The sequence below is a fragment of the Condylura cristata genome, unplaced genomic scaffold (genome assembly GCF_000260355.1).
Source record: "Condylura cristata isolate star-nosed mole 26May11 unplaced genomic scaffold, ConCri1.0 scaffold00028, whole genome shotgun sequence".
Lineage (NCBI taxonomy): Eukaryota > Metazoa > Chordata > Mammalia > Eulipotyphla > Talpidae > Condylura > Condylura cristata.
Genome location: NW_004567129.1, coordinates 9,662,488 through 9,678,789, shown reverse-complemented (window position 1 = coordinate 9,678,789; position 16,302 = coordinate 9,662,488). Strand labels below are relative to the sequence as shown.

General features: G+C 46.1%; 1 protein-coding gene across 1 annotated transcript in view; it reads right to left on the bottom strand.

Annotated features, from left to right (window-relative positions):
- Positions 1–517: 517 nt before the first annotated feature.
- The window catches only part of ADAMTS18 (ADAM metallopeptidase with thrombospondin type 1 motif, 18), a 130,902-nt gene continuing 115,117 nt past the window's right edge, over positions 518–16,302 (bottom strand). Inside the window, exons 17-23 of the mRNA XM_004690360.2 lie at positions 15,863–16,004; positions 14,496–14,622; positions 11,305–11,509; positions 7,224–7,409; positions 4,763–4,975; positions 2,387–2,534; positions 518–717 (exon numbers count right to left, since the gene is read on the bottom strand). Coding sequence (XP_004690417.2) covers positions 602–717; positions 2,387–2,534; positions 4,763–4,975; positions 7,224–7,409; positions 11,305–11,509; positions 14,496–14,622; positions 15,863–16,004 — 1,137 coding nt within the window. The 3' untranslated portion in view covers positions 518–601. The remainder of the gene's footprint in view (positions 718–2,386; positions 2,535–4,762; positions 4,976–7,223; positions 7,410–11,304; positions 11,510–14,495; positions 14,623–15,862; positions 16,005–16,302) is intronic.

Here is a 16,302-nt window from a genome sequence, read left to right as displayed (position 1 = left end):
CTCTGTTTCAGGCTATTTCTTGGAACACTTTTCAAGTTGTTAATTTTAGTCTTGGAGACTCTATAAGCAGAATATACTTTAAACAAAATATTAACAACACACGCACACACACACACTAAATAAACAGATAGGAAGCTTGCTAGTCCAGCAGCAAGCATCATCTTGAGCACCATTTGGCTTCTGCATAATTCCTGGCTGGGGGGTGAGCCCAAGTAGCAGGCAGGATGTTCTCTCTCTCCATGTTGGAGAGGCTCCCAGTCTCATTCTTTCACCTGGTGTCTTTGCCTTTGATCTGTCCCCAAGTTGCCAAGATTCTCACTTTGTCAAGAGTCAAGTTTGATGTAGCTCAGCGGGATTCATCACTTCTTGCATATAACAGTGCAAAGCAAAGTCCTGTTTCTGTTCATTTTGTGCTCAGATTTGTCATCGCTTCCCATTTTCAAGTGCTTCTGAGTACCATGTGCTTGGGGGAACAGAGTCAGGTAGAGCCACCTCATTCAGTGTGGCAGCCGCTCACAGAGGGTGTCAGCTCTCAGCTGTGGATAGGGGAGGCAGCTGGGCGCCCCAAAGGTCAAAAGGTAAGACCTTGATAACCTCAAGATCAGCTTTTCCTTGTGCATGACTTGCAGCACTGCTTGCCATAAAACTTGTGGTTGCAGACTCCGTGTTGAAGAACGAGATGACACCAGCTAAAGAAATCGACACAGGATGGGTCCTCTAAAGTGAGAACAGGTATTGAGTGGGTTAGAATGAGGATCTTAGCCTTTTTCTTAAAGGGGAGAGGCTGCAGAACAGAAGCCCACCTGCCCTGTGAGTCTGTGTGCTTCTTCCCATGACACATTAGGACTTTAAGGGATAGTAACTAATGTAGAAAAATTTAAAGAGGAGGGCAGAAAATAGCTATTACACAGAGCTCATATCCAGCCAGAGATGATTTCTGGTCCTCTCCCAAGTGGCCTTGGAGACCCCACCTTGCAATCAGGAATCCTTTGAGAATCTTGCTAAGTTACTGGTCGTGCTTCAAAAGGTCAGGGGTGCCTGAGATCTCTAGCAAGTCTCCAGAAGGTGCTGCTGACCCGGGAGATCCTATACTTTGGGGAGCAAGGAGCTTAATGTATTGGCAGCTAGGACATCTGAATTCGAGGCCCAGCTGCAGCCCCAGTTCAAATAGTGAGTTTCTATCAGCACTAGTCCTTTCTAACCTCTCACTGGTGTCAGTCACTTAAGAGCTACTGGAAGTAGAACAGGACAATGGCGTACATCTTATGACTGTCCTGGGCCTTTTCTGAAAGCCTCAGGACTTGCACTTTTTTGTGGGCTTCTGGACTGTGTCTGTACATGTGTGGGTCCATCTGCCTCCTGGCAGGAGGGATGAGAAATCGGTGATGGTGAAAAAGGACAAAATGGTCTGGCAGACGTGACCATTTGCTTGAAAAGTGTTTCTTTCCCTGTCTGATTAGTGTTCGGCAGATAAAGGCGGCAGGCTTGCAGGATTCCAGCGCTGCTCAGAAGCGCTCTAGCTCTGAGGAACTGCAGTACAACTAGTTCTCTCGTCCTCTGCAGGTCTCAGACTCAGATAAGATAGGAAAGACAGCAGAGAAGGGAAATGGATGCTCAGAGCCTGGAGTTAAGGCTGTAAGGTGCAGATCAAGCAAAACTACTAGGAGACAGGGAGCAGCAGGGTGGGGAGAGCAAGGGAGAACAGTCCTGAGCTGGATTCACCGCAGGTTGGAAAATGTGGGGTAAGAGGCTGGATGGTCTGGGAAAAGCTGGATAAGAAGGATTCTTTAGCACATCAGTGCAAGGGTATCCAACGTAGCTGAAGCGTATTTCCTGGTGTCAGGTTACTTTAAAATAAATTGGACTCATGAAAATTGAATTTCCCATTTTTCCGTTAGTACTCACTGCATTTCATTTGAACTGGCTCAAAGTGAGAAAACATTTGAGGCATAATTCTAGACTAATACCTATGTAGTCTAATAGGCTGTAATTTATCTGTCTCCTCCATTAAAACATGAGCTCCCTGTGGGCAATTCTTGTTCACTCCTGCATTCCTACTGCCTCGCAGAAGGTGCACTTGGTTCATCTTTCACTTTGTGTTCAAGTGAAGTTTAGTTTTAACAAATGGACTTGCAAGGAGACCATTTCCCCCTTTCAAAGACAGAATGATGGCTAAAAAGCCTTGTCACTGAATTAAACATTCCTGTATACCCGTGCAAGCAAGATGGGCTTGTGTCTGTGGACTTCCTGGAAGGCCCCTCACGCACACTGTGACCTGAGTGCACAGCCGATGCGCGGTGGCCCTGGAGGTGCCAGCCACATAGGGCGAGATTTCGAAAATTTTGCTGAAGACTAGTACAAGGGACCAGACAGTGGGGCCCTTTACCTCTCTTTGCAGGAGCCGGACAGAAGTTTGTATTACAGGCTCGTAGCACTGGAGGTTTCTGACGGAGCAGGCAGCTGGAGGCAGGTCGGCCCTGCTGAACACAGTGGACCAGTCGGGTCTGGATGCCTCCGCCACACGTCACTGTGCACTGCAGAAGTGGGCGAGAGAAAGGTATCAGAGCATACAGGGGCATGGTGTCCCCTCTGTGTCACTGGCATCAAACAGAAGCGATCCCCAGGCTTCGTGAGATCACCCAGATTCTGTCCATAAAACAGGGATGCCCAGTGCCGGGGGCACCAGGGGCCACTTGATCTGATGAGGAGGCAGAGGCTACAGCTGCCATCTCTCTTGCCCCAGGGTGGATATCTCTCAGAGAACAGAGCTCCCAGAAATGCAGAAGCTGCCGTAGAATGCGTGGCCAGATGTGGACGCAGCTAGGCAGTTAATCACGGTGTTTAAGGAATTCCAGAGAATCTTTGTGGATGCCCCTCTGGCGAGGATTATAGTCCAGACCTGTGGCTCTGGTGTCCAGGCAAATTTGGACTTAGCACGGTGGGTGTGGGACTCCCTAGAAATCATGGGTTTCCCCACCTGACTAAAATGAACAAAGACAAGATAAAGGACTGTCAATACCTTTTTTTCAAGACACATATGAAGATTTCATATAAAGATATCTCAGAACAACAACAAAAAACACAACAAGAAAATATTGTCATGAAAAAGCCCTCAATTGTGTTGTTTTAAAAATGTACGTTATCCTTAATCTTCTTATTTTATAGCAGACAGATGAAAATGGCAGCCTGAACAAGTGTCATTGTCTGGACTGGCATTTGGGGTGCAAAAGGTATGAGTTTTGGAATCACTCCCACATTCAAGCACCGCTGACTGGTTGTCATCACACCAGCTAAAGCAGGAGTTGGCAAACTTACTATCACGTCCTTTACAGAGCATTTTAAGCTTTCTGGGACATGTGGTCTTTGTTGTTACTTAATTCTGCCTGGTAGCACTAAAACAGCCACGAACAATATGTCCACGAATGCACAGGGCTGCGTTCTAATAAAACCTCATTTACAGAAAACAGACAGGAGCGCAGCTCTGACCAGCTGGCAGTTATTTGCAGATCTCAGATGTGAGTGAAGTTACAATTTCCAAATCTGTTAAGTAGGTAAAATAATGATAAAAATTAAAGGGAACCCATAAAAATAGGAAGAGCCAATTAGAGACATGCACGGTAGTTCCTGCTACCAGAGCCTCTCAACCACACACACACACACACACACACACACACACACACACAGAGCTGACCTTTGCGCATGGGTTTGAACAGCATGGGCCATTTATATGTGGATTTTCTTATAGACATACCACGTTTTGACAAATACAGCACAGCCCTGTGAATGTATTTTCTCAACATTTTCCTTTAGCTTTATAGTATGGAACAATACAGCATATAATGACAACATATAAATGTGTTATCTGATTACAGATGTTCTCAAAAGGGTTCTGGTCACCCCAGAAGTTACCCGTGGACTTCTGATGGCCTGGGGAGTGGGGAGGCAGCGGTTGCCCTAAGCCCAGCATTGCTCAAGTCGGCTGTGTCTGCTTCCAGGTACCTGTATACACACCTGGACATGTGCCACTGCTGCGCTTGCACCCCTGCACCCCTACCCATGTTTCATGGTGTGGAGGTCAGCACCTCTTGATCCTGGGGGCTCTTTGAAGAGCGGTGCACCCTCTGTGGGTTGGAATGCTGCACAGCCCCAAACACTGCTTTGGTCACATGGGCTTGGTTCTTCTGGGCTCCGAGTGGGGTGGGATGCGAACCCTGGGCAAACACTGTGTCCTCAGCCATCCAAGCCTTCTGAGAACAAGGGTGCCTCAACCCTCTGAAGAGCCAAAAAGCTGGGTGTCCTTGGCTGAACTGCTTCAGTTCTGAGATCTACGTTTGCTTCACGAAACAGAAGCCTCAATAGCGCTAGGAGGTTGTTGTGAGCAGGATGGAGCAAGAGAATAGAGAATGCAGGTGAAGAACCAGCAAGCCTTTGACAAACGGTGGCTACACTCAGAATCATGACCTAACCACCACAGTAGTTAAGACTGTGAGCTTTTCGAGAATAAAGAAAACTCTGGTGGTGGTTTTGGTAACATGAAACATTAGCATCAGTTAAAACAAACGCAACTACCATCATCTCCATTTCCTAGATGTGAAAGCTGAGGCTCACTGATCAGCCTGCTCCAGATCATTCAGAGGCCCACACGGGGCAGACTGCCCAGAGGCCTGTGTCCTTTATGTCGGGACAGGTCTCTAAGAGCAACTGTGGACTGCCTCCTAATTTTCTGAACCCCAAATACAAACCTCCACCTGCAGGTACTCACCTGTTGCCAGGGTGACGCATACCATCTGGCTGCCATGTTGTACACTGGACGGGCTGGACAGGCCCCTCGGTTGCAGGTCTCTTCCAAGGCCAGGCTTGGTTTTTTGATATTGCGGCATCTCCGCTCCGGGAAGGATATCAGCTTTCCCTGGAGGGCCTTCTCGCTACACTGCATGTTCCTCTTCCTCACTCCCACGCCGCAGCTCGTTGAACACTAGAAGCCAAGAAGGGAGGTGTGAGAGTGTGGAGCTCCAGGGGCCAGTCTGCTGAGCAGCTGTGTGCCGCGTGAGGGTGAACCAGGGAGGTGAAATGAGGTGGGATCACAGGCGGTCAGCCACACACCTGGTGCCAGGTGCCTGCAGATGTGCAACCAGGCCCCTCATCCTCCAGCAGGGGAAACCAAAGGCCACAGAATTCAAGAGACTCTCCCAAAGTCACAGACCTCATGAACATCTAGAAACAAAATGAGGCCAGCACGGGCCAGGAGACACCACATGCATATGAGATCTAAGTCTAGGGTTTCCCATCACCGAGTCACCGAAGCCTCTCTGATTGCTCTGTGAGAATTAACAGGCATCTCCTAGGGACAACTTTCTTGGTCCTGCCTATAAGTCGCTGGCTCGACCATCTCTCTCATACCCACATCTGCAGGGGCAGATGTTGCTCATTGTTAGCTATGAAAAGTGTAGCTTAGCCTCATCAGTGGCTAACCCAAGGTGTTTGCGTGGTGTTTCTCTGATGTCCAGTTTGGGATGAAACACCTGTGAGTCCGGTTCCACCAAACACCCTTTCTGAGATGTGGGGAGTCTGGACTGAAGAGGCAGTGGCAGTGATGAGGGGGCTGGAGGCAGCTGACCCTGGAAGGAAGGGTCACCACTGACCAAATAACTGTCCTGTATTTTAACCTTGCCTCGCCCTTGTCTGAGGTAGGACCCACTGCTGAGTGATGGCAGAGGAGAGAGAAAGGGCAGTGGCTGCTCCAAGAAGCACGTTTTTAGGTTCTCTGATGAGTGCTGTATGTGTGGGTGGGGCGCACTCAGGGAAGAGACACCGGTTATCAGTGTAACTGTGGTAAGCATGAAGGATGATGCTGAAGAAGACAGAAGTGACCAGTCATTTACATCTAGAAGCTCCATTCCTGCTCTTCCTGCCTTTTCTCCCATGCCTTTTCTGGCCAAGTTCCTACTCACTCTTTGAGGGCTTCAAACGCCACCTCCTCTCTGAAGCCTCTCTGATTGCTCTGTGAGAATTAACAGGCATCCCCTAGGGACAACTTTCTTGGTCCTGCCTATAAGTCACTGGCTCGACCATCTCTCTCATACCCACATCCGCAGGGGCAGATATTGCTCATTGTTAGCTATGAAAGTGTGGCTTAGCCCCATCAGTGGCTAACCCAAGGTAACACCCAGAATGTGGCCTGAAGCCAGTTTCCAATGGATACACATCTTCTTCAAGCTCAAGCATTTAGCCATTAGGTGACAGTGTCTCCTGAAGAAAATAGGCGAGGGGGAAAGAATGACATATCACATTAAAACCTGTCATTTCGTCACTTATAGCAGGAGAATAAAGGACCAGGGGAGAAAATAACAATAATAATGAACAGCTATATACCAGAGACATTTTATGGGGTGGAGTGGGGAATGGGATCAAAAACAGTGGGGGGCAGGGAAATGCACTGGACGATGGTGATGGCACATGGGTGACTCGGTGATGGGAAACCCAAGGGGATTGCAACTGAGATGGAAAAATGCACAAAAATATGTAAAAATAAACTATCATTGGAAAAAAAAAAAAAGGGAAAACCCTGTCATTTTGCTGGAACTGGATTTCCCAAGCCAGATTCCCAGGAGGCACCTTCACTTGTCTGAGGTCGTCAACGCCCTCCTGAGGCATTGTCCAAAGACAATGTGTTTCTCTTTTCCTAAATGCTTCATCTTCATCCCTGTCATAACCACAAGAGTGCCCTTATGGCCTCCAGGCTTGTCTGTCAGTTCCCCTATATTTAGAATTTCAGCCAGCTCCCCAACATTTATGGGATAAACGTGGTACTCTGTCACACGAGGCTCTGGTGATGGTGCCTGATGAACTCCGTGCCCTCTCTTGCCCTGAGCCTCTCCTCTCTCCCTGGCATAGGGCTGGGTCTCTGGAACAGCCTTCCCCAGCTCACCTTTGTCTGTTTCCTACTCACCCTTCAGGCTCCTGGAAGGCCCCTGTGAAAAGGATACCTTGAGACACAGGCAGGGCGGACCCAGCTCTCCGTGGCACAGAGGACCCCACCCAGCACTGCACCTACCTCCCCATGGAGGTCCTGTACCCAGAGCCCAGCCTCATAGGGGGCAAGCACTCAGTGAGTGCAGTCAGGAGGAAGAGGGGTGACAGGGAGGCACTTGGTGTGTGTGGGGGAACAGAAACAAGCTCAGAGCTCATGGGCATGAGTCAGCCTCACGGCACCCAGGACTTACCTCACCCCACGAAGACACCACCCACTGCAGTCGGTTGTTTTTGGGGCACCGGCCTAGCACACAGCCCTCCTGTGCCTCTGGTCTCGGGGTGCTGGAGCACAGGCCCTCGGGGAGGCTCCCGGCCTCGGAGGAATGCTGGCACAGGACTTCCCGTTTTCTCACCCCTCGGCCGCAGGTCTTGGAACACTTGAGGCGGGAAAAAGAAAACAGCCATGGGCATGCCAGTTTCAAGTGATTTTCTTCCAGATAAGGACATGTTCACAAAGAGTTTGCAAAACCGTTTTTAGGCATAGAAGCAAAGGCCCCATCAGATGGCTGGCGGCCTTCTGGACAGCCCTCCTTTCACCCAGAGGCCTGTAGTGAGGGCACATACTCCCCTGGCCTTGCTGAATGCACAGTGGTGGCCACAGTGGCCCAGGTCTGAAGGTGATTTTTGTTCACTGAAGAAGCCAGGTTTTCTCTTCGTAGCACACCAGAAACCCTGGGAAATTCTATATGGCTCATTGGCCAGTGGAAGCATGTCTCCCTCTGACATGAGGCTACAGAGGATGATTCGTGCTGCTCACCAGGAGAGCAATAGCCAGAGGACCTGCACCTATAACAGCAGCGGGCTGTGACATTTATTAAATTTGGTTGAGGGGGCTGATTCCTGTTCCTGACACCTGCTTCCTCCAGTCTGGGCACTGCATTATGGGGGAAAACAGCAAACGCTCATACAATGATTGTGTGGTTATTTTTTTTTTTTTTAACTTATTTTATTCACATGAGCTGGGGTATAGGTCAGAGGTGGGGAGGGTTGAGTGGGGGTGGTTGAGAGGATTCACCAGAGACAGAGTAGGGAGCAGAATAGCTGGATCTACTGAATACACTGCTGAGGGGAAGAGCACGTAAGACTGGGGAGGTCTGCTCTGCCATGGGGGTCAGCTCCCTGGCTGGGGATGGAACTCATGCTGAAGTTGCTGCGGACAGCTTCATAGTGCTGACACTTAAGTCCTTGCACCACCAGGGAGGCCCCAGAGTGGCCATTCTTGCAAGCACATTTACTTTCTTCATCATCCCAGAATTTTGGGAAACAGGGCAGCCAGTAAGGGTCTTGCTTTCTCATTTGAGTGACTTGTCTGAGTCACTCATTCACTGACATACTGTCCAAGCTGTTTTAGTGCTGCAAAGGCAGAATTAAGTAACAATAATGACCACATGCTCCATGGGTTTTCAGGGTCCAGGTGGCCCACCCTGGCCTTCCTGGTCTGGTTCTCCCCTCAGCAGGGCCAGAGGAGAGGTGCTGTTTGATAGCAGAAGTCTAGACACACTTCCCAGCCTGCCCAGAACCAATGTGAGCTCCCCCATGTGACATCTCATGGGAGACGGAAACAGAGGAGGATGCCAGTGTCTTAGTTAGCATCATCTGCCAGCCACAGCAGCACAGGGCCTTTGTGCCTTCCCGTGATGATGACTGTCAGCTTAACTATCTTCTGGATCCCAGGAATCTTCAACATCCCCATGGTCATTTCCAGCATCCCATTTTACACAAGAGGGCTGAAAAGCAGATAGGTTAGGTGTCTTGACCAAATATTGGAGATGGGCAGACAAACTTGTCTCATGCCAGACTATGGCAGGCTCAGCGAGGCACCACCAACTCTATTCCTCATCCACATCCACCTTTCTAAGTGAGTCATTCTTATTTTATATTTGTGCTTTTTTTTTTTTTCAGAATGGCAAAATTTTTCAATAGCTGTCCAAGGGGCTATGTGGCCTTTATGGAGGTCTAACAGGTTGTCAGATGGGATACCGAAGGACTTTATTCATAGTGTCATGGACAAGTTCTCGAAAGAACAAAGGCTTCATTTGTCAAAAGAAATAAACTGGAAAAAGAAAAACATTCTCTCAAAACATTTCCGGGTGAAACTCAAGATAAGCTCTGTGAACGGAAGCTCCCTTCATAATGTCTCATTTAGAATTCCCTCTCTTCTCCCATTACCACACTCAAAACCATCCTTATAATTTACAAAGGATGAATTCAAACTCCTCGATTGAAGAGGGAAGATGAGGCACAACCCAATGATGGGTGACTCAGTTTCCCCTTTTCTATTAATATACTTATAGCATCTCCAAGATATTCCTACTCCTAGGATCTTGACCCCCTAACATGTAAGATTTCAAAAAATCCCATAATGTTTTATCTCTAAAAAATAAATAAATAAAATAAAAGCCTTCTTCTGACCTCTGTGGGAGATGTGATAATGCATTGCTAAGTAATCTGAAATCAGCTCCCTCTAGGATGTAATGTGCCCTATGGGGAACTGTGTGAGGGGCTACTAACTTGCTTTTTACTGCATTTTTTTTTAAGATTTATTTATTTGTGCATACAGAACTGGGGTACAGGCCAGAGGCTCAGGGGTGGTGAGAGGCTTCACCAGAGACAGAGTGGGGGGCAGAACAGGCAGATTGACGAAGTACACTGCTGAGGGGAGCAGCGGGCGGGTCAGGAGAGGTCTGCCGCGCCATGTGGTCTCCTCCGGGGCAGGCGGGATTTGAACTCATGTGGAAGTGGCTTTAGCTTCTCAGTGCAGTGCTTTAACCCGCTGCGCCACCAGGGAGGGCCCCTAACTTGCTTTTTACTGCATTTTTTTTTAAGATTTATTTATTTGTGCATACAGAACTGGGGTACAGGCCAGACACTCAGGGGTGGCAAGAGGCTTCACCAGAGACAGAGTGGGGAGCAGAACAGGCAGATCGACGAAGTACACTGCTGAGGGGAGCAGCGGGCGGGTCAGGAGAGGTCTGCCGCACCATGTGGTCACCTCCAGGGCAGGCGGGCATCGAACTCATGCGGAAGTGGCTTTAGATTCTCAGTGCTGTGCTTTAACCCGCTGCACCACCAGGGAGGGCCTTTCTTATTGCATTTTTAAAAAAGGTTTATTTATTTATGCATACAGAACTGGGGTACAGGCCAGAGGGGCAGGGGTAGTGAGAGGATTCAGCAGAGACAAAGTGGGTAGCAGAACAGGCAGATGGATGAAGTACACTGCTGAGGGGAGCAGCGGGCAGGTCAGGAGAGGTCTGCTGGGCCACATGGATCACCTCCGGGTTGGGGATCAAGCTCATGCAGTAGTGGCTTTAGCTTCTTAGTGCTGTTGCTCTAAACTGCTACGCCAACATGGAGGGCCCTATTTACTGCATTTTTTATAACTGTTGCATGTAGGATGTAGGCCAGAAGTGCAAGGGGTGAGAAGACTCAGCAGAGACAGAGTGGGGAGCAGAACTGGTAGACTGACTGAAATACACTGCTGAGGGGAGCAGCGGGCAAGAGAGGTCTGCTGCGCCATGTGGGTCAGCTCTCTGGAGCCGGGGATTGAACTCAGGCCGTAGTAATCACAGCTACGAGGGAGGCTCTACTTCTCTATTTTTAAACTGTCTGGCTCCCCGGGGTTCAGTGAAGTTGGGCAGACTTCTCACCCTCGTGCACGGACCAGATGATTTTATGTCTGGGGAGCTGCCCAGTACACTGTGGGATGCTCCTCTCTGCCCACCAGAACAGCAGTACCCCTGCCCCAGGATCACAGTCAACAGTGTCTCCAGACATTGCCAAGTGTCCCCTGGAGAGCATATTCTCAGCAACCCCTGCCTCACCTTGAGAACCTGAGTTTGTGAATGTTAGACAGGCAGTTTTGCACCTCAGGCATCTTGAGAATTTTGTTCTCACTGGCATTTGTGACAGCAGTAAACTGCCCAGCCTCCCTCTATATTCTTCCAGCCCACCTCTCTCCATGGAAGCAAGGGTTAAGTACACTTGTCACACCTTCTTTTTGCTTTTTTTTTGGGGGGGGGGGAATCTGGTAGCCAGTTTCATCTTGCACGATTTATATGCAAATCCTTCCTGTCTTTGCTTGCTAGCCTACCTGGTTCATACTAATTTCTGAACTTCTAAGGAGAATTCCTAAGCTACTGAAGAGGTATGGCCAATCAGGTTATTCAAGAATCTCTAAAAACAAAAGAATGAATGAAAACTGTCCCCTTTCATGAATTCAGTGTGGTTTCCATGAAGATATCAAGACTCATGGCTCCAAGCCTCCCCCATTACCTGAGACCAGGGCCCCAGGCTCCATGTCGGTGGGCAGGGCTGGCTATTGCAGACTTGAACCTGAGTGGGTGTGCTCACTGGGCAGAGAGAATGCAACACCGCCTCCTCCTTCTGGAAGGGCTTCTTCTGGACGCACTGCATCTTCCGGCTCTGCTGGCCCCCTGCACACGACCTGCTGCACACGCTCCATTCACCTGGCTTCCAACTGTCGTGAAAAACAGGAACCTCCAGTGAGACTTTTGGATCATTCAAAGCAAATACTGTGAAAGACGAACCACTTGAGGAAAGCCTTAAATTACGTTCACAACCATTGAGGGCGATCCGTTCTTTTGTGGATTTTGATGTCTACCCTAACATGGTCGAGATATAAGGAGTCACATTGAATCATCATGTCTTTTAGGGAAAAGAAGTGAGCTGGATATACAACGTAAGGGGGAGGGAGACATGAAAGAAGATGCCACAAGTGAGACAAGTAGACCCCTGGAGGTAATCCTTGGAAGAGATACCTGGAAAGGCTGCTCCTCATCACTGACAGAGATAATGGCAACTATTACCCTGACCTCATCGTAGAGTCTTTGCTAGATTATTGTCTGTTATATTTTGAATTTTGAGTTCTTCTGTCACATCTCTCTGGGACGTGACACTTTGGCTTTTGTGGTTCTCTGACTTGTGGCAAGCTTTTGGGCCCTGCTGCAGACATTTGCCCACAGGGATTATGTGGGCAACTATTATTTGAAATCATTTGTCTCTCTATGCACACCAATTCTATTAACAATTTTTCACATTATGACTGTTTCCACTGCCTTTGTGTACGCCGATGGCAGAATCCCTTCTAGAGCATGTACCCCTTAACAGTTCAGGGGCCTTGGGTGCTCCTTGGTTGCATGCTAACATTTACATTTCTATTACCATCTGTGTTCTAGGGCCATCCACTAAAAAACTGCTTCATGAACCTAATTTTATGTTAAAGATATAAATGAATTCCTTATATTTGCATCATTTGTAGCTTTATAATCAAATATAAAATAAGCATGTATTATGATAAGAGCATTAGTTTTAACATTTGCAAATTATGATACCAAATTCAGAATTTTTTCCTTTATGCAACAAATATGATGAGTTTATAAAAACATGAAGAAAGCTGTCATACAAACAGACTTTTTGCAGGCTACGCTGAGTTCCCCATATTTGGAACCCAGCTTGCTTGGACACTAGCCTGATTCTCTATCAATCCTCACACCTCGGAGTCCAGATACCTACACCAACCACTCTCTCCCCTGCGACTTTATATCTAACATTTTTTATAACATGGATCTCATTAAATTTTAATGATCTAGCCTTACTCACTTTTTACATTTGGTTGTGACTCATCAATGGCAGGAATTCATATCCCAGCTCCTAGCTCAGGGCTTGTTACATGGCCAAAATGGTGCGAGCACAGATGAACTCCGTCCTCAATTTAATAGTCTTAGAGTCTGAGCTCTTCTTTTAGTATATCCCTGGGGAGAATATCCCCTGAACTGTCTCCCTGCTTCAACAGAAGATGCTGAGAGATAAATAGCAGGGAGAAGAAGGGAACAAATGATTCTGCCCATTTTCCTCCCCAAACTTGAGGGTCATTGGGAGGGCTGGTTCTGCTGGTAACCACCTCAGACACTTGTTAGTGCACAGAACGTCACTTCCCCATGTAGTCATTGGGGAAGTTCTAGAAGGGAGGCATGACCGAGGCTCTTACCCTTTCCACAGAATCCACAGAATAGGGTCCCTGTCCTAACCTGGTGGAGATAATGAATGATGGGAGGAGATTTAAAATTAGAGGGCATCAGCTTGCTCTTCAAACCTACTGCCAGCCTCTACACATATTTAAACTTACATGTACTCAAAGCTTGGCTAAAGGAGCAATTTTCTCCACACGGTAAATAACAGTGTCTGCTCATAAAGTCTTAGGGTCGCTGGGTATTTCTTTTCTTTTTTTTATTTGCTTTTTTTCAATTTATTTAAAAATATGTTCATTATATCACCCTTCATTTTTGTGCAATGCATGGTCTCCCTGTGAAATTCCCACCACCCATTCCCCCGAGCACCATCACTGTAGTCCCTGGTGCTCATCCCAACCCTGTCCTGGTCTTTCTCCCTCCTCCTCCCTTCAGAATGTTTCTGATCTTCTGATCTATAATTGTTTGCCAATTGTGATTTTTACTTTATTATAGTTTTTTTCCCCCCTCTTAGAACCTGGTATCTCTTAGCCTAAGAGGGAAATCCAGGCATTTCCTAAATGTCTTTCTCCTTTTTGTATTCAGAATACAACTGCTTCCACATCCTAAGAGAAAAACTAGAATGAGAGGCAGCCATCTGGGATTGGTAGATAGCTGAATCCCAAGCAATTATGACAAACACTGCATAAAAGGAAAAAATGTATGTAGTATATAAAAAGATTGTGCTATATAATTGCATCACCACAAAGCAAACACTACTTATTAAGATGAACTGAAACATTAGTGAACACAACACTGATTTAGAAAAATGTCTTCTAGTTCTATATAAATACATTTGGCAATAGATAAATCACATAAGAGATCCCATTTGGCTGGGAAGATTACTTAAAATTAGTGTTCAAACAATAGTGTGGCTAAAATCAATCCCAAAACAAACCCAATGAGCTCCCCATAGTGAACCATCATCAGAAGCGGGGTTACCACTTGGCCTCAACCCCTTTTTAAGAAAAAAGTTGTGTCTTGCTACTGTGTAATTTGCATTTGGGTTTCATGGTCTGCATAGTATGATATTTAGATTCTTGGATGACTATAGACAAGCACATGTACATTTAGCTAATGTAGGATTTGGTGTTATTGAACTATGTTTTAGTTTAGAGGAGAGGGATTGCTACATACAAGGATTTTAAAAAAGAAAGACCCGTATGCATTTTTTATCGCAAAGTTAAATGTACAGATGACTGTCTAAAGTAATTTGAGTTTTTCAATTTATATATGTTAACCTCAACTATCTTTTTGTTTCTTCCATTACTTTGTTTTGGTGTGTGGATTTGATGTGTGTTCTGGGGGGTTATTTTATTTACCTTTGAATCCCTTTCAATCAGAAGCATGGGCAGCGAGTGGTCTTAAGTGATTTCTTAGCTACATTAAAAGCCACCAGTATGAACATAACAAGAAGGATGCTGCCCCATCACTTACTAGGCAGGGCAGGAGAAAGCGTTGCAAGTTTTGGGTTCCGTTGCTGGCTTGGTCCTTGCATTGCAGAATGAGGTGTTTACTTGTATACTGAGATCTCTTAAGCAAACAGCCTTTACACTTATATAACCTGGGAAGATATCAGAAATTACTAGTGAATACTACAGAATCTTATTTCATGTTAGTTTTTACATTCAGCTTTTGGTTTACCAGAGTTCTGATAGTTAAGATCTGGAATCCTAATATTTTGTGAAAATACCTCCTTTTGAGAAAATCCATAGATAATTTGAACCCCATTCTCCCCACCCCAACATGAGAGCTTTCCTACTTTAATAGTGATAATGGGTAGCTTCTTAGTTTTTAATACTGCTGTGGATCCTAGAAACAAAAGATGATAAATACAACCTTCAGAAACAGGACAGCTATAAAGTAAAATATCCCAGAAGCTGTAACTCACATGGTAAATGTCTAAAAAAAAAGGTTCTTCAATAAAAAAAAATCATCATACATAAAACTCTTAAGATTCTGCTTTCCCATGAAGCATTCTTCTATTTCCATAATTGTATGATATGCTTATAAACAAGAAGATGAACTCACAGACTATCTAGTCCTTCCTGTCAGCTAATTATCAGTGCTTTTGGTACCTCCAGCCTTGTTCCAGTGTTTATTTGGGATCTATCAGAGGTATACGTGTGTGTACTTGTGTGTGTGTGTGTGTGTGTGTGTGTGTGTGTGTGTGTGTATGAACAATATGATTTGTCAGTTCCCCGGAGAAGGACGTTGCCTCCTCTATGAATTGCATTTGCCTTCTAACTGGCTGAAAGGATGGCAGTCCCCTTTCCTTGTTTGTAATGATTATTTCTTAGATTTCATTCTTTTTTCCTACTGAAGGAAACTTGGCTGAGTTAACCCCCTTAAGTACTGGAATGACACAATATTTACCTTTTCAAGAGTTTTGGTTTTTGTATTCTCACTCATCTTCACCCTATGCAAATCCCAGTGGTAGTTTTACAATCATAGAAAAGTCAGGAATGCAAACAGCAAGATGAAAAAAACTTGTTTGTAGAGACGTACACCTGTACATAGCCTTATATTTACAAGTAAACATAACTATTTTATATTTTTGCCTCTATGTTTCAGAGGTGTTCATTTTGGGCTGGGTTTGGTTGACTTGAATTTTGTAAGAATTGGTTACTTTTCCAAGGAAAATCCTCAAATAGTACAATAATAATTACTTTCCACAGGGATGGGTTCCACTAAAAACAGTTCTTTTGTTGCTTATTTAATAAACCATACAATTTGAAGAGGCCTGGGGTGAAAAATCCTACTTTAAGATGACACGGAGAAGATGGAATGAAAAAATCAACTACCTCCACCACAAGAGACAGAGCAGTCCGACTGCAAAGCGCGCCAGGCGTGGCTGTGTCTTTTTGAGGCAGGCGGGGTTCCATTCGTGACCTTGGGAAGTGAGTACTTCCAAGTGATCCCTGGGTTTTTGCCTTGCATCAGAATCTGCATAGTGTCAGACACAAATCAGAGATCAAGATACAGGTCAGAGCTGGAATTCCAGAAATCTCACTGAACATTTTAAAGACAGTTGCATGACATTTCGACCTGAAAGTTGGTTCACATCTTGTTCCCAAGTGCAGCTTAGGTTGATTTAAAGTGACATTTTAAAAGGTGTATTCCCATATCATCATATCATCAAAACTGTGGACTAGAGAGCTGGTAAATACGTCACATGGCATTCCTCAAATGAAAGTAGGCACAATTAATAAAACTAAAACTTTTTTTTTCAACATGACACTGA